The sequence below is a fragment of the Natrix helvetica genome (genome assembly GCF_964273705.1).
Source record: "Natrix helvetica genome assembly, chromosome: 2".
NCBI classification, from domain to species: domain Eukaryota; kingdom Metazoa; phylum Chordata; class Lepidosauria; order Squamata; family Natricidae; genus Natrix; species Natrix helvetica.
Genome location: NC_138552.1, coordinates 271,364,509 through 271,388,414, shown reverse-complemented (window position 1 = coordinate 271,388,414; position 23,906 = coordinate 271,364,509). Strand labels below are relative to the sequence as shown.

Here is a 23,906-nt window from a genome sequence, read left to right as displayed (position 1 = left end):
GGGTCATTACCGCTTTTTGATGCAAACGGGCCAATTGCGCCTGTGCGCAGAGCGTGAGGCACCTGTGCAACCTCCGCCGAGCAGCTGAGTGTCGCTGGGCAGTGACGTGTGCATGTGCGCGCAGCATGCATGCCCGATGAGGCCAGCCGGCCCCGTTGCAGCATACCGGTTGCGACCGGATCCGGAACCTACTACTGGTCTAAAGTGTATCCTTATTTAAATGGATATGAAGATAATGAAGGATCTTGAAGAGAGATCCAAGAAAAAAAACCAAGCTAATTCCTTTTAAGATCCAACCTGGGTCGGTCACCAGGACCAAAATTAAATTCCTTTTAATTTTGACATGTTTTAAAAATCTCAGAAAGAGGAATATGACAATTCAGTTCCTGATTTGCAAGATTGAAGACTTTTATGACAAAGTGTATGCACATAAGACAGAGAAATACTAGTTTTGGCTGTGTTGGCTTTGTTTAGGGATGCTTGAAATACTTGGAAGGGACCGGGTTCTGTGAGATCTGTGTTCCTTCAGGGAAGGATGCAATTTCTTGGCACTTTCCTGGATAGATGGGCAAAGATTAGACAACACCAAATGAATGTTGCAGAGTTGCATTCACGTAGCTATAGCAAAATAAGTTGGGAAGAAAGTTCCAAAGAACTCCTATTTTTGAGCATTCAGATTGATGCAAGTTCGAAAGACTCAGTGTATCCAGTATTTCTTGAGTGTGCTTTTCTCGTTTTGCTGTGCCCACTATAGTATTCAATCAAACCACAGACATCTCGGTGGTTGTACTGTTCTGTTGTTACACTGATTCCTGTTATATAAATTGCATTTCTGTGATGCAGTTGTACTTCCTTTGTCCCTTAGACGTGAGCAGCACCATTCCTACTGGGAGTTTCCAGAGTGGATTCCCTCTGCCCAGAAGTGGATTTTGCTCTCAGAGAGGTGAGTGGCCTTCTGACAAAAGAATAAAATGTGACATACCTAGAACCAGATAGATAATGAAAGGGCACCTATGCCTTTAAATGATAAAGTCTCATTTAAGTTGACACAACGCCCAGTGATTTCATTCATATGTCCATTTAGATTCTTAGGTATAATACAGAAACATTTTGTCATTGTCTCCTGGAATGTTTGGTTCGACTCTCCTGTCATTTCCTACATTTCCATTCTGAGCTGTAGTCCTGGAAATTCCTTTTAAGAGAGAGGCCACTGGTGGTCATTTTCTCTACATCAGGGGTGTCAAATTGGCGGCCTGTGGGTGGATGTGTCAGCATAGGCCACGCCCACCCCAGCCCCGCAAAGGGGGAAAACATCATGAAACATCACGTGACACCGCGGGTTTGACACCCGTGCTCTACATCAATGCAGCATAGCATGTAAGACAGCATGACAAGATCAAGAATATTGCCACCTGAAAGATTCTGTGTATCCTCCTTTGCACCCTAGTCTGTTTTCAGGCATTTACATGCTAATGATTTCTTGTAACAAAGTGAACATCAGATGAGCTCCCATTCTGTTCTCTCCACCTTCCAAAGTGAAGCAGATAAATTCCTTCCAGCTGAGACCAAGTCCCCACTCTTCTCTATCAAGAGAGAAGGTTTGCAAGAAAGCAGTGTCTTCTACCGGATTAACAGGTGTGTGCTTGTGCAACTAGTTTTGTCCATGAAGAAAAGCTTATGGGAAATACTACATTTAGGGAATCTCTGGGGAAATGACTGCTAGCGGGCAGTTAAGGGGGACGAACCTTATTTTGAAGCTCCATGGGGTACCTGAGAACCTGAGATTTCCCATGCTTACTTTACATCAGTAATAAGTCTTTGTTCCATCCTCACTGAAGAATGTTACCATCTCTATATGGTCTAAGCCAGTGGTCGGCAAGCCGCGGCTCGCGAGCCACATGCGGCTCTTTACACATTTTAATGTGGCTCTTCTGTGTGCCGGGCGCCCGCTCCCTTCCCTCCTCTCGGGCACTTCAAAACAAGCGCCCCTTTCCCTTTTTTCTTTTTGACCCACAATGATTAGGGAGGATCCTGAAGTCGGGCGGGGACGAGAAGCAAGGAGGCAGAAAAAGAAACGGAGGCTAAGGAGCTTCCCCCCCGCCCCCTCCCAGCAAAAATCTAACCGGGGAGCCGGGCGGGCAGTAGCAAATTAGCCGATCACGCCGTGTGATCGGTTAATTTGCTACTGCCCACGCGGCATGATCGGCTAATTTGCTACTGCCCGCCCGGCTCCCCGGTTAGATTTTTGCTGGGAGGGGGCGGGGGGGAAGCTCCTTAGCCTCCGTTTCTTTTTCTGCCTCCTCGCTTCTCGTCCCCGCCCGACTTCAGGATCCTCCCTAATCATTGTGGGTTGAAAAGAAAAAAGGGAAAGGGGCGCTTAAAGGTTCAAACAGTAGAGCAAACGCTTCAGAGGCAAGAGTTTTCACGGGGAATTAGAACAGAGAGCCCTGGAGTTTTGCTGCCCACCCGGTCAGACCTCGCTTTCCTCGCATGATTGGCTAATTTGCTACTGCCCGGCTCCCCGTTTAGATTTTTGCTGGGGGGGGGGGGGGAAGCTCCTTGGCCTCCGTCTCTTTTTCTCCCTCCTCGCTTCTTGGGGCTCCACCAATGGGGGAGCAAGGCCCAGCACCAGGCTTTGGGCTAACACAGGGGTCTGCAAAGTTGGCTGTTTTAAGACTGGTGGACTTCAATTCTCAGAATTCTGGGAGTTGAAGTCCACCAGTCTTAAGAGCCAATTTTGCAGATCCCTGGGCTAATATGATTGATGCCCTTGGTGGACTTCAATTCTCAGAATTCTGGGAGTTGAAGTCCACAAGTCTTCAAGCTGTCAGGTTTGAAGACCCCTGGTTTTTTTTTTTTTCTAAAGGGTTAGGGGTGCAAGGATCTTGTAACTTGACAGCTTTAAGACTTGCGTGCTTCAAATGCCAGAGTTTATTGAAACTAAAAACAGTGTACCATCCTATGTATTTTCGGTTTTAAAAATGTGGCTCTCAAAATAAATTTCAATCGTGGTTTTGGCGAGATTTGGCTCAGTTGAAAAAAAAGGTTGCCCACTACTGGTCTAAGCCATAGTGATGTCTTTTTTCCCTTCCAAAGTATCCAATAAATTTTATGTTAGATGCGGAATGCAAGGTCAGGTATTATGCAATGGTTCCTTTCTTTTCCTACCTGGCAGGTTTAATGCCTTACAACCTCATGATGACCGCTTAGACATGACTTTCTTTGTCGGGGGTCCTGTCTGGGCTTTGGAGTGGTGCCCAACCCCAGAAGGCTCTGTGACATCCCAGTATGTGGCTATATACTGCAATCCCACTATGAACGCTCAGCATTCTTTGTCACAAATCCATACAGGACCAGCTCTGCTTCAGCTCTGGGAGCTTGGACCTATCCAGGAAGACAAAGGGTGAGTTATAAGCAAACTTTGTGTTTGTTATAAAAACATAGTTTTGTTTCGTTCCTGTGGAAATCTTGCATCCTGCATTGTAGCTGAGGATTAAGCAGTGCCATAGGAATTGTGGCTGAATTAACTCAGATTCCAACATCTCTAGCAATTAAGTTGGGGCACATCATTAGGGAGTTTCCTGAACTAGGGTTTTATGGGCAGAGAACAGCTGTATTAGATACATTGCTTCCTGTAGAGCCGTTTTTCTGTGTCTCAAGATATGTTATATTTGCTGTATGAGATAGTACAAGAAGGAACAAGACACATATAATAAACCAGGAAGAGCCAAAGTGCAGAAGAATCTGCTCTTAATTATCCTTTCAGCCTAATCTTCAAAGGTCTTTGTATCTTCTGCACTGGGAAATATGCAAAATAATTGTGCATTTACTATGACATGGGGGAATGGCACGACTCAAAGGCTTTGAATATTTTTTCCCCTGCATTCTTTTTCCCAGGTGTGTTACCAAGCCAGGACTTGCATATGCAATTGCTACTGATCATGGTTGTATTTGGGACATGAAATTTTGTCCCAGTGGAGCTTGGGAATCCCCTATCACTCAGCGCAAGGTGAGAATTGGGGTCAAGAGATTGTTTGGGCCAAAGGTTTGCATGGACTTTAGATATTCAGTGTATATGGCAGGGTCATATGATAGGGTTTTATCTTCAACATTTTCATTAAGCATTCTCTTTCTGTCAAAGTTATTATCAAATTCACAGATGATACAAAACAGGGTGAGATACAATAGACGTTAACGGGTAATTTCACAGAAAAACAAAAGCAAAGTTCAAAAAGATCTTGATAAATTAAAGAATCAAGCTGAAAATTACACTGCAATTTAACAGAGTTTATATTCTTTGGCCAAGAAGTTGAAGGAATGTCACTCAGAAGCAGGATATGACATTGTCCAAGCCTGAGGATACAGGTAGTCTTATGTTATATGAAGGAAGTTTTTTGTTGAATGTTACATAAAACATCCTAATGATAGAACCTATTGATGAGGGAATCATTGAAATCCTCTTAGCTGTCTGTCAGTCTGTCACAGGTGCTTTAAAGTGGAAGCTTGCACTTAAATCACTCTTCAATTCAGTTCTTTCATATTTGTGGCTGCTGGAAATGGAAGCTTTCCAAATGGGACATGAAATATAATTACCTTTCATTTTGGTTTATATCCTGTGCAGCTCCCTCACATGAGTCGGCTGGGACTACTGGCTGTAGCCTTTTCTAGTGGCAAAGTGTTGCTGTACAGCCTTCCCCATGTGGAAGACTTGAATGCCTACCGAAGAACACAGGTAACAGGTAGGAATAGCTGTAAAAAATGGGAAGAAGACAGGCAGGTATCTGCATTGTTGGATGTTGTCTGTTCAGGTTGTCTCACCCAAACAGGAAAGGAGGGGTACTGTTAGAAAGATCAGGTATTCTATTAAGCGATGGGAAGAAGAGTTAGCATTAATTATTATGAGAGGCTTTGTCCTACCATAAATTATGAGAGAGATGGTTCTCTGTGGTGCCTTACGAAATAGCCAGGTGCTACGCATAAAGTCTTATTTTCATATAACTAGCACTCCGCCTAGAGAACTCATTCAAATTTTAGTCCAGGGAAATACAGAGCTAAAACCATTTAAGAAAAGCTACATGCTTTTCTTCAAATGATCATGAGGAGATTTGCAGGATCTTTATCTGAAGTGTAACACTATCTGATAATAACAAATATATCTTTTCACATTTTACATTATCTCAACACGCTAAGTCAAAGTTGTGGGTTTCTAATTATGATTTTGTTCTTTCACAAAATCAGACCTTTTTGTTGAAAGAATCTTTACAACTTTGTTGAAAAAATGTCCTACTTTGTTGCTTTTGTTGTTCCTGAGAAGATGTATGGTCATTTTTGTTCTTGCATGCATGCAGTGCAGGGAGCTATATGGGCAACAAAAGCTACTCCATGTCCGGATACATGCATTTTGGGGCCTGGTGCAGGGTGTGCAAGCTGTGTGCTTAGTCAACCATATAAATTAATGGTGCTTGTAATTACATCTGTCTGCAAGAATGATTGATGATCATGAAGACTGGGTATGCAGCACTGACCTTTTCAAAGATGATAGTGGAAAATTAGTCCCAAGAGAGTCGAGTTTGGACTCTACTCCTTTTCTTCCATTCCTCGGTATCAGATTATGTGGAAAGAAACACACAGTCACTGTGTTGTACTAACCTACTTTTCCATTTGCCCCTGCGATTAGTAAAAATAAATTCTAAAAATGAACCAACTGACTGACATACTTATTTATTAGTAGTAATAAATCCGTACTAATTTATTTGTTTACTATTCTTCATTAAAAAAACAAAACTGATTACAGAATTAAAGTAGAGATTCAGAACAGCAGTGATTTAAAAAAAATCTATACAACTTATCTGTGGCAAAACACATTGAAACAAACCTTAGCTTTTATTTGAACTCTGGAGGATGCTTGCCTTACAGTGAGGGCACCACAACACAAAGCTCTTGCCCTCTCAGATGCTGCCTATCAACCATGCCCTGGGCATTCCCCCCCCCCTTCCTCAAAATCTATGCATGACTACATCAGAACAGTATTTTATCAAAATTCTGGGCCAGTACTATTTTGAAGTAGGCTTGAAGTCAAATAGACAATAAGAACAATTATCAGATAATATGTGTAATATGATTCTGTGTGTTCCATTCAATAATAAAATTGTGGCATTCTGCACCATGGTTCTCCAAAACATTTTAGTAGCAGCCTCATTACTTTTACTGTACTTTAAGCAAATTCCCCTCGTTGAAATATATCTCCATTTAGTGTACAGCTGGGCCTTCAGTAACAAAACTAGTATATTTTCTAATTAAAAACACAAGAAAAATCTAAATATTTTTAATAAATATCAAAACCATATCACTGAACACCCCACAGACTCACAAAAACCATGGCCTTGCAAGCCTCACCTTCAATCAAAGTATACCATCCTTCTGTGCTACAGGTCTTGACAGTTTTGCTAAAGCCCAGGAATGATTGATTATTTGGAACCAAGCTTTTTCTGGGGAAACTGCCTTATAAACAGTATTAGCTACTCTATTGGATTAGTTTAATCGAGAGATCTTGTTAATTTACATTGATGCCTTGATAGGTTTATATTTAAGGAACTATTATACTTTTTGCAAGTCAAAATTTAGGAGGAATAATGGTTCCACGATTGGGTGTAAGTTTTCTGTAAGTTGAGTTGTGAGTAGCACTGTCTGCTGTCCCAACTTGGTCAGTTAAAAAGAAAGACTGTGGACTCCATCACTAGTGAAAGTACACTTTACTAAAGCCAAGTGGTTACAGCATAGCAAAGCTGAATCTGGTTTTTCGTGCCCAAAGCATCTGCTTAACTTTCCCCTTCTCCCCCACTTTTTCCCGTGGATATTTCCCCTTGTCTAATTATATTCAAAGAGAAAATGTAGAATGAAGTATAAGTATTTCTGCTACAATTTGATTGTCCTCTCTTCTAGGTGGACCTTCCCCTCGGCATGTCATCTGCAAGGTATCTTCTATTATTTCTTGGGGGGGGGGGGGATCATTTAAAAGCAGGGTATATATTGAGTTCCAAGATGGATCCTTCAGATTCCCACTTGTCAAGGCGATTTTGAAGGCTTCCCAGATCTGAATCCTTTCTCATTAGGTACTTATATACATACTTTAAAAAAAGATGCTCTAAAAATAGCTCATTTTCATTCTCCCAGCCCATTCAAGAAGTTAATGTAAGATACTGCTATAATCCACTTTCTGCCCTTTTTGAAATCTAGTAACTTTACTTATCCTGATTGGCAGTGATTCTATAAGACCTCAGATAAGCCAAATAGGTTTCTCCCCCCCCCCCCCCCCCATTACTTGTAACATTGAGTATCAGATGTGTGAAATTAGTTATGGAACCTTATGCATCTAGAGTAAGTGATTTAGCAATAGCACTTAGACTTACATACCACTTCATAGTGCTTTTACAGCCCTCTCTAAGCGGTTTACAGAATCAGCATATTTTCCCCAACAATCGTCCTCATTTTACCCACCTCGGAAGGATGGAAGGCTGAGTCAACCTTTAGCTGGAGAGATTTGAATTGCTGAACTGCAGCTAGCAATCAGCTGAAGTAGCCTGCAGTACTGGACTCTAACCACTGCGCCACCTCGGCTCTTTACCATGGCTTGGGCTCTTCCATTATTGTCTTTCCTTAATATTAGCCCTATCTTGTTCTCTACAGGTCCAGTATGTGGCCACTTTGCAGGTAGGCTCCATTCAGGCTGGGAATTCCTCCGAATGTGGGCAGTGTTTCAGCTTGGCTTGGATGCCAACCAAGCCTCATGAGCATTTGGCTGCAGGTTTCTATGATGGTAAGAAAAAAATCCTTGGAATGGGATAAACCTAGAGAAATTGGGGAAGAATTATATTGGTTCACAAATCTAGCGTAATGCCTGTAATCCCATCTCCTCAGGTACAGTGGCTCTCTGGAATCTGCTCACCAAGTCTCTGTTACAAAGAGTACGCCAGCCTGATGGCTCCCTCAAACTGTATCCATTCCATTGCTTCCTGGCCCATGACCATGCTGTGAGCAACATCCAGTGGTGCAAAGCAAACAGGTGGGAAGGATATGAAATATCACTGACCGATGAGAACTAGTCTCTCATCCTTTCTGACCATCCTGGGCATGCTTTTTTCCTTCTCCCATCCCCACAAAATTTATGGATGCAGATTGGACCAGACAACTATCCCATTGTACATGCTGTTTGTCATTGGGTCACAGTCTTGGACCAAGGCGTTTACTTGGGGTAGTTTGACGGATATTTCTGCCAGGGATCTGGGACTTCTGTGTCAGATGTGTTCTGCCAGTGAGCTCTGGCCTGCCTGTTTTATTCCTAGCAATTTCATGGTGACTACAGGCAATGATCGCAAAATCAAATTTTGGGACTTGCGCCGACTGCATGAACCTATCAACAGTATCAAGCGTTACTTGAGCACAGAGATTGCCTGGCTGCTACCCTACAGTGGGATCACAGTTGCACAAGATAGCTGCTATGCCTCGTGAGTGTGTGTATATCCTGTTATTCTTAAAATAATGGACTAACATTTGCCTTGTTACTAAAGTTGATGTGAATTTGCTTCTGCAGAGTATCAGAAAGATGGACTTAACACAGTTTGGGTTCCTTGAGGACAGAGAAAGAGTAGAGAAAATTACCAATTAGTTCCCGAAGCCTTTAAAAAGATATGCGAGCAATTTTCTAAAAATCTGCATTAACCAAATCGTGTGTCCCACCTCTCTTATTATTTTAAATCAAATCAAGATTCAATAAAGGGTCATGGCTTGTTTAATTCATTGCCATTTTCAGTTCTAAATTACCCTTTGATCCATTTGCAGAACAAGCTGAAATATCACCCTGATTTACCAAAGGATCAGTCATTGCTGGATCAGGATGACCTGTCCTATCAAACCATCCTGGTTTTCTCTCAACTGGACCCTGAGTCTTTCTCATCCTAACTTCTTGCAGTTCTTTTCCTCTTGACTATTTGAATAATAACATCCCACTCTATTTATATTTCACTTAGAAAAAAATTAAATGCTTCATTTTGGAATTGATTTATATGACATTGGCCTTGATTTCTTGGTACATACAGATGTTTAACATGTTTACTGTAGAACCTGGCACATTCTTAAGAAATATGACAACTTATTGACTTTCAGATCTTCTCTGATGTGGTAAATAGCTGCTTTGTTCTCACAAAATGTGATTTCCCCATAAAAAGTGACTTGAAAAATCCTCCAACTCAACATCCACTACTCTAATGTCACATTCTAGCTTATAACACTTTGTTATTTTTCCATATGCCCAACTTGATTTGGGCTCATAACTTGAAAACTATGAGGGCCTTGGGCCATTTGCTAAATAATGCAGAACAGATTTACCTATCACAGTAGCAATTCACCTGGTCCTTTAAACTATTTTGGGACACATCTTAAATGTCAAGGTCTAAGTTAAATTATACATCATGCATTTATTAATTGTGACAGGAAAGATTCTGAGCAGAGGACCAGGAACCAGGAGTGAGATGAGACTGTGATGGGTTTTCAAATACAAGTATCTGAAATTGAGATTCCAGACATTCAGATCTCTCAACTGACCAGGATTCGTTTACAAGAAATGTTCTAAGTAGCAATAGAGGAAGCAGCGAATCCAGAGAACTGGACAAACACAATTTTTCCACTTTGCCAATCATATTTCTCATTTAGGAATCTTACATTGCAGATCAATTGGTAGTATTGTTTCCTAAAGTGCTGCATGACCGTCTGTGCCAATGTTGATGCTGCTCTTTATTGCGAGTGTCAGAATTTGTGCTACATTAACTTGGAAATATATCCAGGTGTCATGCATTTTTCTTACATTTCTATATTGCAGGTACGGACTAGGTGGGATCCACTATTTGGATGCTGGCTATCGTGACTTTCGAGCCTATTTTGTGCTCCCTCGCAAAGGCACCGTATGGGTAAGTTATGCATTCCCAAGTAAAGGAGGAGGGGCTAGCGTATGACCTATCCCAAGGGCAGTGAAAGGTGGAAATGAGGCTCATGATTCTATCCCTTTTGCAGAGCATCTCTGGATCCGATTGGCTGAACACAGTGGCTGCTGGTGATATCGCAGGGGAATTGGTGGCTGCAGTGATGCCTGATCTCTCAATCAACCCACAAAGTGTCAAGCGGCCATCAGACCGTCGATTTGTAGGTTTTGCTGGGAAGGCTATGGGAGGGCCACAAGCTTCATCTTCAACCAAACAGGGTAGAAAACAAGAATGGGCCCCTCTGTCAACTCTTTGGACGGATCTGAGTGGAGGAAAGGGAAGCTTATTGATGCATTAACTGTAGCCAGTTGTGCAAAGGGAGGAATGTCTTCCAGGAGACATTCCAGCACATTGTTTGGGTGGAAGCATATTCTCTTATTGAAAAGGAGAAAGAAAAACAGGAATGTCTTGGTTGGTATTAATAGTGTGGGTATTTAGTTTCCTGAAAGGGACACGATGGCTCAGTGGCTAAGATGCTGAGCTTGTCGATCAGAAATGTCAGTAGTTCAGCAGTTTAAATCCCTAGCGTCGCGTAACGGAGTGAGCTCGCGTTACTTGTCCCACCTTCTGCCAACCTAGCAATTTGAAAGCCTGTAAAAATGCAAGTAGAAAAATAGTCATGTCAGCCACATGATCACAGAGACATCTTCGGACAGCTCTGGCTCTTTGGCTTTGAAACAGAGATGAGCACTGCCCCCCTAGAGTCAGGAATGACTAGCACATATGTGCGAGGGGAACCTTTACCTTCACCTTAGTTTCCTGAGAAAATTAAGGGCACATAATTTGGGGTTGTGAAGAAGTTCAGTTCTGTGCTCCAAATCACAAATATTAGATTTGTATGGCCTTTGAGACTTGGGAAAACAAATGAATGCATATGAATGAGCCAAAAAAAAAAAAAAAACCCACCAACCCTTCCCCGAATTTAATGACAATGAGAACTTCAGTCACAGCAGCAAAGAGGTTTATGATCTCTGAAAGTTTCTGTCAGATCAATTCCTTCAGCTGTTCAGTATCTAGGTTTAAGCTTTGTATCGCTTAATCGTCATTGCACTTGTCCTCTGTGTTAAACCATTGACTGGAATGCAACATTTCTCATCTCCGAGGCCATTGTCTTCTTATCCTTAACACCTATTTCCCTTTGTACCTTCAGCTCATCTGCAAAGCAGTTGTACAGCCAAATGACCCACATAACAAGATCGCAACAGAGGCAACAGCCTGTGAGAAGCCACAAGCAATGGGCAAAACGTGCAATGAATCGGTGGCCCAGAATGTCATTCTCTTCCAGGATGCTGATTTGGTGAGGGCTTGGAAATAGCAAAATTGTGGTTCTAGGAGAATAGCAATTACGACCTGGGAACAGAGGGGCCCATTTCAGCTTCATAAATATTCCAGGCAGGACCCTTTATCAGACCAGAGATAGCTATTGATGTGGACCTGGCACTGAATATATTGTATGCTAACAAAGGCAGCAGAAACTGTGGTTATAATTATTCTACTCTCCTCCCTGTACTAACGTCAAGATGCAGGGTTCCCACTCCCCATTTCTATGTAGCGTTGCATGTATCAGGCCCACCCATTCTGTGGTGTGTTTCAGAGTGATAAGGCTCCATCCCAAGCCAATCAATCACTAGTTGACAACTGTAATCAAAAAAGCCTTAATGGATGATGCGCTTCATTTTCTTGATCTACCCAGGCCTGCTTTTAATTCTTATTTTCCCTGTCTTTCCTAGACATCTTTCAAGAGCCTCTTTAGGCAGAAGCCCCTGAAACGCATGCCAGAAGAATTAAAAGAAGGAGCTGTCCTGGGCCAGATGCAGCTAGAGACTGTACATAAGGTAAACATAAAAGGAGAAAAGGCTGTGCAACTCGAGAGGAAAGAAAAACAAATGCTACTTCACAGTATCGCTTCCTTTGTGTCGAACTGTGGTTCCCCCATCCTCTCTGAAGCTTCATGGATTTGTGAGGGAGATATATCTGGATGGAGATGGGTGGGTTAATGGTTAATGTCATCGTCACCCTTCTGTTTCTTCTCTTGGCAGGTGCGCTTCAGCCCAAACCTTGACAGCCATAGTTGGATAGCGTCTGGTGGTCAGTCTGGCCTTGTGCGACTTCACTGTGTTCGGGCATTGCTTTACCCCCGCAGTCATAAGTTTCTCCTTGACTGTCAGGCCCATTTCAATTCCATGTTTGATTCAGAGAGACAGTTTGACTGCCCCACAACCATCTCATCTGGGGTGCACAGTGCTGTCAGCTGAATATCACCCAGGGCAGCTCAATTTGGGGCATCAGCATACATGGTTGACACATTGAAGGCCTTTTGTGAGAATCCTGGAATTATCAGCATACACAGAACACAACCAAACATGAAAAGAAAGAGGATGTTGACCGTATTGAAACAGATAAGCTGAAGAGAATGACAAAGACAGGGTTTGGCCAGATGAGTGGCATATACTGGAGCTTCTAGCAGCACCGGAAGTCAGCTCCTGTTGTGGGAGAAAAGGCAGTGACGAGGAATAGTCCATCCTGCTGTATCTCTGCCATGTGGTGATACTTCTTTAAGCTCTCCTGAGATTCTCCTGCATGGCGCAAAGTTCAGAAGGAAGGAGGGATTTGATCTCCCTCTAGCTAGTTTGGTGGAATAGTATCTCATATTCTTCCTGCATAGATCTGGAGATTCTCCTGAAACCTAGATCTGCTCTGATTTAAAACATCAACAAGACTTTATTGCCCCATTGCTCATCCTGCTTCTCCCAGTCTTGTTGGTGACAATAATTTTGCTCATATTGAGCCATTTTGTTGTCTTGACCATTATTAAAATGTGTTTTGATTTGTAAAAGTGCTTTCTTTCCTTGGAAAGGGCTTCAGATGCCCCTTTCCTCCCTGTGGTGATAAATAAGGAAGTAAGCCTAAGGAGTCCTTGGTGCTCTCTGAGCTTGGGTTGCTTGCTTGCAGATGTTTCATTACCTAACTAGGTAACATCAGTGCGATTGATAAGCCTATGTGCATCTTTGTCTTCAAAATGAGTTAAGAGTAATGCATTTGAGTTACTCTCTTAGGAATCTGTTTTAGTTTTAAAGAGTAAATTTGTACCATTTCCTTTATCGTGGTAAATTGCACGTTTGTAGTGTATTGTTTCTAAGGAGATCTTGGACAAGACTCAATCCATGTCCTAATCTGTCTTCCGTGACAAATGCTACTCACATTCCTCCATCAGCTGTCAACACCAAGGACTTCTTTCAAACAACAAAGTAGGTATTCATAGATCGTATAGAGACTCTCCAACTAGGCTGCAACTTTTAGTGGTCTCCCATAATTTTCACTCTTGTGGAAAACTGAGTAAAAAGACTATTTGATCTCCTGAGTATTTAATAAAATTGATCTCTTTCCCCTATCACCACTAAATTCTGGAAAATCTCATCTTTGCCAACTCACGTGATATGGATCTTCTCACTCTGCTTTACCATCTTGCCTGTTATAGTTCTAGTATCAAACAAGCTGTTAACTCTAGCTAGCATAAAGAGACAAGTCAGCAATAGAATACATTCACACAAGCTGTTTTAAGACCTTTTGAGTCAAAACCTCAGCTCTTTAGGGTTTGTTTGACCATCCCCTTTCCTTCAACCCCCTGCTTGCACTCTAGAACAATTTGTTCTAGATCTCTACAACCGACATGCTTTTTCCAAGCCCCAGTAAACTAGCCTGGTGTGGTTGAGCAGGTTACTTTATTGGAATCGCAGATATTTTCAGCATTGAATTAAAATAGTTAAAATACCATCTAGACAACACTGTAAAAAACACTGTACAGTAAAAATATACATACACTACACAGACATAACAAAACACAAAATAATAGACTCAAATTGTGAATGCAAAAATGACTGACTGAGCATATAGTGGTAGTGTGGAAACAAGTTCAGATAGCAGTAGCAACAATCTTTTTTTATTGGTCACTAAGATTTTGGGGCCCTTTTACTTGGCTTCTGGAACAGTGACTGTGAGGAACAGCTACTTTAACTACTTTAAGCACCAGTATCAGAAACGGTACATTTCAGATACCAATTGCTAGTGAGCAGTCAAAAGGATACTTTTAGACTTCACTATTAGGTTGGGAATAGAATATTGACATCTCTTCAATAATAATGTATCCTGCTATTTGTTTTAACTTTGGGCTATGGGAGGGAGGGAAGGTTGGCCTCTTCAGCAAGATTTTTGGAGGCTCAAGAGAAGCTCTAGTGGTAGCTGCCTGGAGAACACATAGGCACCTTGAGCTACTTTGCAGAAAAAACAAACTGCCATGGGGACTAAGATTTTTCAACTAACCAGCCACCTTACTCTCAAGCTAGATGGAGCCTGGGGGTAGGTGATTTCACTGAACTATTTCTACCCTTGCTACTGAGAACTGCCTGCCTGTTGAAGAGCAGCTGCAATGACCTTAATATTTTTTCCCATTCTCCCCACAATCTTCCCTGAATCTTAAAAATGGATAGTAACCGTAGTCTTCCAAGTCAAATGGTTCTTCAGGCATCCTTTCATCTGGCATTTGTATTATATATACAACATTATCATCAGTCTACACTTAATTCCTATTTTTCTTGTTCAGATCAATAGAACAATCCCATAGAATAATTTTGAGAATCTACACTTTTGCACCTCCAAGTGAGGCTTCGATCACCATAATCTGTAAGTGAATACAGCATCCTGGCTGTCATAGTGTGTAGTTTCTATATGTGCATAGGTTTTGAGGTCAAGTCTGGTTGTTATTTAGATGAGAAACTTCCAGGGAATACCAAAGTAGAGAACATGAAAAAAAATCACTCTGAAATAAGACAGAGAGACATCTCTATACTGTAGCTAAGAAAATGACAAAGGGATCCATGGAGTCACCAGGAGTTGAGATTGGCTCACATGAGAGCTGACTCTTTAAAGCCTGGTTTAGATGGCAAAACTAATGCAAATGCTGACTTTTCTCCAGGAAAAAGAATAAAGATACTTCAGCTGGGGTGAGGTGGTGCAATCATTGGGACAGAAGACATTTTTGTGGCTAATTTTGTTGCTCGTTTGTTCTGCAGGCAAAATTGCTCTACTTTTGCGGTATTAGTCACAATAGGAGGTGGAGTAGAATAATGTTGCTCCACCCATGCTTTCATCATTCACATTCATTTTGAGAACACTTTGTTACTCCTGCAACACATGCAAACACAGAGATGGTCACAATAAAAGCCCTGAACAAGCACCAAGCTACCCAGATTGAGGGGGGAAATGACTGCTTTTCATCTCAGAGGAAAGGTGTTTAAAGGCCTTTCCACCAGATCCCCATTTCTGTTGGATTTGTACATCAATACAATTAGCAAATGAACATGAGAAACAGCTGTGGCCCCACATGACTGGAGTGCAGTATGAAGAGGCAAGGCTGAGCTTGGAACGATGCTCGATCACCAGCAACTCTTCCATGGAGACTTCCCTGGTTGGGCAGACAATTATCCCTGGTGCTCTGCCATTTCCTGCATATGCTGATTAAACATGCATTGAGAGGAGGCTTCGGCTGTGAATGGCAAAAGAGGCTGGTCCCTGCTTCTGGCCCTGGACTTCCAGGCACCACCTGGGACTGGCAGTTGAAGAGAAAAGTAGACAGGGCAGCGCTTTCCCCTTAGTCCTGTGGGTCCTGGCACTGGTGGCAGGTGGCCATGTCATCCAGGTAGTGCTCCACCTGAATGGTGCATGAGAAGAAGCCAAACTTGCTTTGTAGCAGAGTTGTGGCTTGTTGTAGCACAACCTCCATGTCTGCATCGGATTCTGGAAGCAAAGGTCAAAGTAGGGTCAGTTGTAAATGGTTCAGACTATCTCATGCACTCCCCTACAGGGGGAATAAAAGCTATGATTTGTAGTTTCCAGGCCAGAATAGCAGGGATATTATTTCACATCTCGAGTTCAATCCTCTGCATCTGTGAGACTACAAAAGACAATTTTCTCAAAAAGCTCAAGGACACCACAGGCTTGGGATCAGATATACAGTAAAGGGTTACATTTTATAAAGCCAGGAACCACTGGTTTGGGGGGGGGGGTTGTGGTTGAAAGTTTTAAAGATGAAATGGGGGCCTTACATATCTGCAAACAAGATTTGAGATAGTTCCAAAACTTGAAAACCTCTAAAGTATTCAGATACTTGGTGCTCCTGGAGGTAATGACAATAGTAGCAATAACACTACCGCAACCACCCACACTAGGAGAAAAGAAAATCTTAAAGGCTTTGTCCAGTGTATTTTTGGTCATGCTTTTAAAAAAAATAAATCTGGGGGTTTCTTCCACTCTGTTTTTCCAGGGTCCAGAAAGTGATTCCGCCACAATCTGTTTATTTTTAAGCCCGTATGCTCCTTATAAACCAAGTCTGAAAGCCCATGAAACACTGCATATTTTCCGCATGGTCTACAGCTGCTCAGAACGAAGGGAAAAAAGGTACTCACCAACAGCTACATGCACAGCCACAACATGATGGCTGAGCGTTAAAGCCCAAAGGTGCAGATTATGGACCTGCTTCACACCTTTGACAGAGAGCAGGGTTTCCTTAACTGCTTGGAACTCCACACCTCGTGGTGTCCCTGAAGGACAGAAAGAAATGGCACACATTGAACTGGGTCCAATTCAATCCCCATTTAGAAGCCTCTGGTCCCTGCTTGAATTGTGCACAGTGATGGCCTCTTACGTAATCCAAACCTACCATAAAGCAGCCATTTTATGCACAGACCCTAGGAGGAAGCCGCAAGATGCAGAAGAAGAGAGGGATCTTCTATGCAATTTCCTCCTAAGCTAAGGAAAGCCTTTTCACACCAACTGTGCAGCTCAGCACGGAGACATTATTCCAAAACCAGTCTTGAGAAAACACAGTTCCATTTATTTTTTTGTAATAAAATTTGAGAGGTACATCATTTTATTCTTTGCCTTGATCAGAAAAATCACCTTCCAGTTCTGCCCACCTCTTCCAATGGACAGCATAACCACTTTCTATATATACAAGTTGCACAGAGCCTTGATTTAGTTAAAATTTGGTGAATAAGTCAACTTAGTTTGGCTTCACATAACACATACTTCAATTGATGATTAATGAGTGTGTGAATGATTAAAACTGAATAAATGATTGAGTGTGTGAATGATACCATTTAAAACACACACTTGATTCTATGTGGCTCTTTTATCAAAGACAAGTACCGATAGTTACCTGAGACTCTGAGCATCCAGCATTGCTGAATTGTGAAAATTAGAAATCTTTGTTTCAAATTCTAGTTTCCATGACGGCTGCATAGATTTGGACAGCATAACAAGCCTCGGGTATGCTATTGCCTGTAATTTTTAAAATTGTGGCTCATACACATTTTAACAGAAATCCCATAAACAGCTTGCATATCCTAACTGTTGTAATCATAAGTATATTTTGGGAAAGCATTCCAGTAGGGTATAATTATCTCTGATGGTCTTTTTATTTAAAAACGCTGTTCCTGAACAGAGGGGCATTGATGCTGTTATTAATCTAAAAGCCATTATACAATTCTTGGTTTGTTACTGCAGTTTGAAAAGAGACATGGCTAACAGTCAGACTCTTAGGGTTTCCTTGAAACCCAAGCCATAAGTGAGCCTCCCTTACCCTGGTATGGGGCCTTCGCCATTTCCAGTAAATTGCATAATGCTTTCAGAATTTTTAGCTGTAATCATGCCATCTGCAACCCAGATGGACTCAGTGATGGGTGTACCAATGGAAACCCTGAAAAACCAGGCCAGAGACAGATCATTATGGAGAAAACCTATCTTTGTGGTTGCTAAGAGTAGACACTGACTTGATGGCACCTAAGCAATCAATCAATTCAATGCCATCTAAGTGCAAACATGAGTGGCAAGTGTAAACAGATTTGAGGTAAATCAGGACAAATGTAAGATAAGAAACTTCAGGGTTTGCAGAAGGATAAAGGATTTTTTATTTAAATTCCCCCCTCCCCCCGCTGCCATCACAATCGGTGAAGTTTCTTGGATGAGAAACAAAATAATACAATACAATACAATAGCAGAGTTGGAAGGGACCTTGGAGGTCTTCTAGTCCAACCCCCTGCCTAGGCAGGAAACCCTATACCGTTTCAGACAGATGGCTATCCAACATCTTCTTAAAGACTTTCAGTGTTGGGGAATTCACAACTTCTGGAGGCAAGCTGTTCCACTGATTAATTGTTCTGTCAGGAAATTTCTCCTCAGTTCTAAGTTGCTTCTCTCCTTGATTAGTTTCCACCCATTGCTTCTTGTTCTACCCTCAGGTGCTTTGGAGAATAGTTTGACTCCCTCTTCTTTGTGGCAACCTCTGAGATATTGGAACAATGCTATCATGTCTCCCCTAGTCCTTCTTTCTCTTAAGCTAAACATACCCAGTTCCTGCAACCGTTCTTCATATGTTTTAGTCTCCAGTCCCCTAATCATCTTTGTTGCTCTTCTCTGCACTCTTTCTAGAGTCTCCACATCTTTTTTACATCGTGGCGACCAAAACTGAATGCAGTATTCCAAGTGTGGCCTTACCAAGGCATTATAAAGTGGTATTAACACTTCACGTGATCTTGATTCTATCCCTCTGTTGATGCAGCCTAGAACTGTGTTGGCTTTTTTGGCAGCTGATGCACACTGCAAATGTTTTGTTCTTCTTCCTCAAGGAAAAAACAGTCCAGTTGCCTTTTGAAAAAGCACCTTTCAAACAACTATGACCTGGATGACTGAGAATCTCCAGGGATATTTAAATGGACAAATCAACTAAAGAACAGTACAGCAAGGACTGAATATCCTTTGGTACCACAGAATGTCAAATGCCAGGTGGAAGATTTAAAAACAACAACAACAGGAAGCTGGAATAGAGTGCTAATTTGATTTTTTTGCAGCCTATAATATCTTGCAGTAGGTATGACTACTGCAATTGCCAAAAGCTCTAAAGTGGAGCATTTCAATTGGACTGTGTGCAGCACAGATGCAATGTTTTGTTATAGATCCCACTGGAAATTATCCCACTTATTGTATGGTAATTAACTGTAGGTAGTTGATTACCACCATCATCAATTTCTTCATCTTATTACTTCGATCAACGCAGACTTTGCCTTGGTTATTTTCTTTTTTTTTTCTTTTTTTTCTTTTTTTCTTTTTTCTTTTATTTTATTTTTATTAAAAGAGTTTAATTGGTTATTTTCTTATTTCAAAAGTCTTAATAGTTTATTTCTAAACATTTGCCACTTGAGGCAAGATATCTAAAGGCCAAGTTATGAACAGACCCTCTGGTGATTTCTCATTTCTTCACCTTTTGATATACATAACTAAAGAGATTTGTGTCATTCTTTCTTCCTCAATGTACTTGTGTACAATGTACGAAGGAAAATTCCTTTGCTCTTGCCATCATTGCCCATAGCTTTAAATGCATTTATACCATCCACTTACACTGTTAATTATACATAAACCATTGTTAATTAATAACTTCCTATAATAAAGTTATTTAATAAAATTGATTATCTGCAAGAATCATTCTAAGAATTATTTCAACAATGCCCATCCCCCTGTAATCCCCCTCCTTGCAGCTGTGCAAAACAACTTACCTTCCATCAGTACTCGAAAAACATCACGAAGGATGGTTAAAGTGGAGCACAGCACAAAGACTGAGAAGAGGAAAGTACTCACTGGGTCAGCAATCTTACACTGGGGCTGCAAAAAAGGAGAGGGAATGGCAGATAATATGAAGCATCATGGTACTTATCTCCCAATTATCACACCCTGAGTTGGTTTTGCAAAGGAAAAGGACAAGTAGTCACACAATCCCCCCTTTTTAATAGCCAAGGTTCTCAGTAGAATGTTTATATAGTTTGATCTTTGTTAACATTGTTATATCTGAGCTATACAAATTCATATGGCCATTAAATAGCTGCCATTCTGATGGACTGGTAGCCCAGATAGAGTACAGTAGGCCTAAACTAGCGTAGACAATTCCTCTGAAGGTAACCAGGTTTTCTATGCTATATTTAAATTTTGTTTTATGGTTATTTTAATTCTATTTAAAAATATTTTGCTCTCTTTAAACACACCTGCATCATTACATTCATTGGTAAATGTGTTTTCTTTTAGATTTCTTTTATGCAATTTGATATTCTGTTACTGGCCAGCCAATCATGGATGCACATTTTGTGGGAGTACCTTAAAATTCTAAAAGTGTCTTCTACACGCACACAGAAAGTATTGCCATTATATGCCAATGAGTATAATTACTAGGGAAAGTAGAAGTAATGGAGGGAAATCCTCATAAGGGAGGTCTTCGTTTAGAGAACAAGAGAAACGACGTATTAAGTAAGTATCATACCCTGATCCTTCATACCTTGAAATAGATGACAGTGGCAGCCACAAAGACCCCAATGCTTTGAAGTAGGTCCCCCACCACATGTACAAAAGCTGCTCGGACACTGGTGTTGTCATGGGTGGGAATGGAGGGGACATGCGGGCTGTCCTCAATCTGTTCATAGCCTCTTGTGCTGAATCCATGACTGTGTGCAGAGCCTGACTGATGCAGAAGGTAGATCATGCTGTGGAGAATTTCAAGAGGGGTAACTAAGATCATCTTTGTCTCTATTTCTCACCAAACAATTCTAAAAATCCCATCCATCACAGCAAACCCTCTTCTACCCATACTTCCTATTCCTTCACCAATCGGTACAGACAAATGGACTAGCATATATATCATAGTCATGGTGGTGATATTGTTTAATTACAAAATAATCATAGTCAAAGTCTATTCTGCCCCATACATCCCTACGACCCATCCGCTCGCACAGAGAGGGACTTCTCCAGGTGCCGTCTACCAGACAGTGCCATGGGGCGGCGCCTAGGAGCAGAGCCTTCTCTGTGGCGGGCCCAGCCCTGTGGAATGACCTCCCCCCGGATATTAGGACTACTACTGACCTCCGCTCCTTCCGTGTCAAGCTCAAGACCCACCTTTTCCAAATAGCTGGCCTGGCTCGACCATAACTTAGTAACACTCCTGATGGGTTTTTTAATTTGGTAATTTTATTAGGGGATTTTAAATTGTATTTTTAACTGTCTTTCACTTAAGTCCATCCTCCTCCATGCACATATGTATATGTCTCTGTTCTTTTGTATATATGTTTGTCTTATGTGTATTTTTATCTGTTTGATTGTACGCCGCCCCGAGTCCTTCGGGAGAGGGTTGCGGCTAATCAAATAAAATTATTATTATTGGTAGTAGTAGTAGTAGTAGTAGTAGCTATAGTATAGATCCTTAAGGGCATCTCCTAATCAGTGCTTTTAGGGCAACCAAGCAAAATAGGAAATCTTTCAAATATGCACATATTTTATTTGGATACATAGTTGTTTATCTAATATTTTAGAATTGCTCTGCAGGAAGACAGACAGGCTAGGTAGAATCCTTGCCTGATAGGATTAGCAATGGTTTCCACATAATTTCAGCATCTTGGAGGATTATAAAGCAACAGCTTTGGGAAAAGTCATTTTGTAAAGATGACCAGTGAAGGGAAGTGGATTCTAGCAAAGTCAGATAAAGACACCACCTGAAGTAGAAGTTCATTTTAAATCAAACCAGCCAAATAATTCTGGAAAAATCAACGAAACCCCTCAAATATAGTGGCATCTTAAAGAGAAATAGAACAAATTTCTTATGACCACAAACAGGGCCTGCCTGCTCATAATAGACCCCTTCAACATGTGATCAGTGGAAATATATGGCTGGCAGCTTGCAATAGAAGTTAGCTTGTTTAAACGGTCCCACATTGACATTCTACCTGATATTCAAAGTTACCTCCTCACAGAGTTAATATTCAAATATTTTCCCCATCCTAGTAATCCTTACAGGATGTTCACTCCCACTGCACAGGCTGAAGTGCCCAGCATCACAGAAGCTTCAATCTCATAGTCGTTGCTAATTATGCGGGCTGAAGCTAAGTAGACCAGCACTCCTGTAACGATCCAAATAGACAGGACAGAAGCCAAGGCACCCAGTGTTTCTGTGAGAAAAAAGAAAGCTGCTGTTCAGGTTCCTTGACCATCTTGACAATTGTCTTCCTGATCTTTCTGCAAGCTGCTCGGGGAATAATAATGCAGACTGGCATTAGACTGGCATTAATTGCACACCAAACCTAGATCTCATCTTGGCTCTGTTCAAAATTATTGGGGGGAAAATTGGGGAGAATCTACAGGCTAGTTTAAATTTTCACACTGGCTGTCAGGGTAATGACATTTAATAGCTGACCAGCTGCTCTAAGGTTGTAAACTGAGATGACCTGAGGATGAGTCAGCAGGGTTACTGCCACTTTAAGAAGCTGTATATATAAGGGAGGCTATGTGAAGACGTTTCCCTCTCCTAGTGTATCTATCTCCTCGTATATTATCTTCATAGTAGTTCTCCGTGTATAGTTGGAGATTGATTGCCTCGCTGTGCCTAAAACGTGTGTGTGTATCCTGGGTTGTCTCAAAATAGTAGTCACACTCTGCAAACACTCTGACACTGGCCCTTTCCCTACTTGCATTTAGAAATGTTTTATACTGCCCTCACAATTGCCATACTCCTTAGATTATTTGCATGATATTTTAGTGTCACCTAGCCACAATTTCAAAATAACAGCAAAGTAGACAGGCTTTATATCATTTCTACAATGGCTGGGTGATACTACCAGTATAATCGCAAGTATAAAACTTACCACTCATTTCATTACTACCAATAGTTGAAGATTTAAACAGCCTTGTGTTGTGATTTCCCTCTTTAACCTTACATTCTCTAATCAGTTGTATTCAGTGAACAATTAAATTTATTAGCTAATGCTCAACTTTTGAAATCTGAGTTTATATATGGAACGAGAACTGTCAGATGTATAATTCAGAAGAGGTAGGGGTACTTGAGTTTGATAATAACTGATAGATAGCAAAAAAGGCAAAGGAGCTCCAAAAAGATAACTGTTTTTGTATTTTTATTATTTTCAGGCTTTTAATTGCACAGTTCATGACAAAATGTGTGTGTGTGTGTATGTGTGTGTTTGTATGTATGTGTGTATGTGTATGTGTATGTGTATATATATATATGTGTGTGTTGTATTTGTGCTGATAAATAAATAAAGGGAGACTAGTATGGATCCATTTCAAGCTGTTTAGCTCTCATCAGCTAGCCATACCCTTACTGGGATTTGAACCTGGGATGTGTTACATATTAGGCAGACTTGCTAGCCACTACACCACCAGTTCTCCTCCTTTATCAGCTAAGCCAGGGAAATAAGTATGTGTTTGTGTTACAACCCCTGGTATGCCCAAATATATATATGTATATGTATATGTATATGTATATGTATATGTATATGTATATGTATATGTATATGTATATGTATGTATTTGTGTTACAACCCCTGGTATGCCCAAATCAGCACAAATACTGTGTGTGTGTGTGTGTGTGTGTGTGTGTGTGTTGTATTTGTGCTGATAAATAAATAAAGGGAGACTAGTATAGATCTATTTCAAGCTATTTAGCTCTCATCAGCTAGCCATACCCTTACTGGGATTCGAACCAGGGCCGTATTACATATTAGGCAGTTGTATTAGCCACTAAGCCACAGGCTCTCCTCCTTATCAGCTGAGCCAGGGAAATAGGTATGTATTTGTGTTACTACTCCTGGTATGCCCAAATATGGGAGGGAGCTCACTAATCCCCCTTTTCTGTCATTCGGCTCATTACAGAAGACCATCCAGGCAGAAAACCATATTTTTATTTTTAATGTTGCCTTTTTATATTTGTGTTACAACAGTAAGGGTATGGCTAGCTGATGAGAGCTAAATAGCTTGAAATAGATCTATACT

The 23,906-nt window shown here is 41.2% G+C and overlaps 2 protein-coding genes across 4 annotated transcripts in view; one reads left to right on the top strand and one right to left on the bottom strand.

Annotated features, from left to right (window-relative positions):
* The window catches only part of GTF3C2 (general transcription factor IIIC subunit 2), a 23,208-nt gene extending 5,850 nt beyond the window's left edge, over positions 1-17,358 (top strand). The window contains exons 6-22 of one of the 2 annotated variants that reach the window (XR_014174549.1): positions 866-943; positions 1,537-1,635; positions 3,176-3,403; positions 3,898-4,009; positions 4,622-4,739; positions 6,943-6,974; positions 7,687-7,816; positions 7,918-8,062; positions 8,343-8,504; positions 9,875-9,962; positions 10,066-10,194; positions 11,185-11,331; positions 11,765-11,869; positions 12,074-13,282; positions 14,635-14,714; positions 16,354-16,487; positions 17,313-17,358. Coding sequence is in view for 1 of the 2 variants with exons in the window: in XM_081943394.1 (XP_081799520.1) it covers positions 866-943; positions 1,537-1,635; positions 3,176-3,403; positions 3,898-4,009; positions 4,622-4,739; positions 6,943-6,974; positions 7,687-7,816; positions 7,918-8,062; positions 8,343-8,504; positions 9,875-9,962; positions 10,066-10,194; positions 11,185-11,331; positions 11,765-11,869; positions 12,074-12,289 (1,789 nt within the window). In the remaining variant the exon portion in view is untranslated. Of the gene's footprint in view, positions 1-865; positions 944-1,536; positions 1,636-3,175; positions 3,404-3,897; positions 4,010-4,621; positions 4,740-6,942; positions 6,975-7,686; positions 7,817-7,917; positions 8,063-8,342; positions 8,505-9,874; positions 9,963-10,065; positions 10,195-11,184; positions 11,332-11,764; positions 11,870-12,073; positions 13,283-14,634; positions 14,715-16,353; positions 16,488-17,312 lie in introns of those variants that run through there. The other variant, XM_081943394.1, reaches the window with a different exon arrangement.
* Positions 14,638-23,906, bottom strand: part of SLC30A3 (solute carrier family 30 member 3) — a 24,977-nt gene continuing 15,708 nt past the window's right edge. Inside the window, exons 4-8 of one of the 2 annotated variants that reach the window (XM_081943395.1) lie at positions 21,916-22,069; positions 20,410-20,614; positions 19,640-19,745; positions 16,496-16,630; positions 14,638-15,827 (exon numbers count right to left, since the gene is read on the bottom strand). In XM_081943395.1, coding sequence (XP_081799521.1) covers positions 15,682-15,827; positions 16,496-16,630; positions 19,640-19,745; positions 20,410-20,614; positions 21,916-22,069 — 746 coding nt within the window. In that variant the 3' untranslated portion in view covers positions 14,638-15,681. Of the gene's footprint in view, positions 15,828-16,495; positions 16,631-17,695; positions 17,788-19,639; positions 19,746-20,409; positions 20,615-21,915; positions 22,070-23,906 lie in introns of those variants that run through there. The other variant, XM_081943396.1, reaches the window with a different exon arrangement.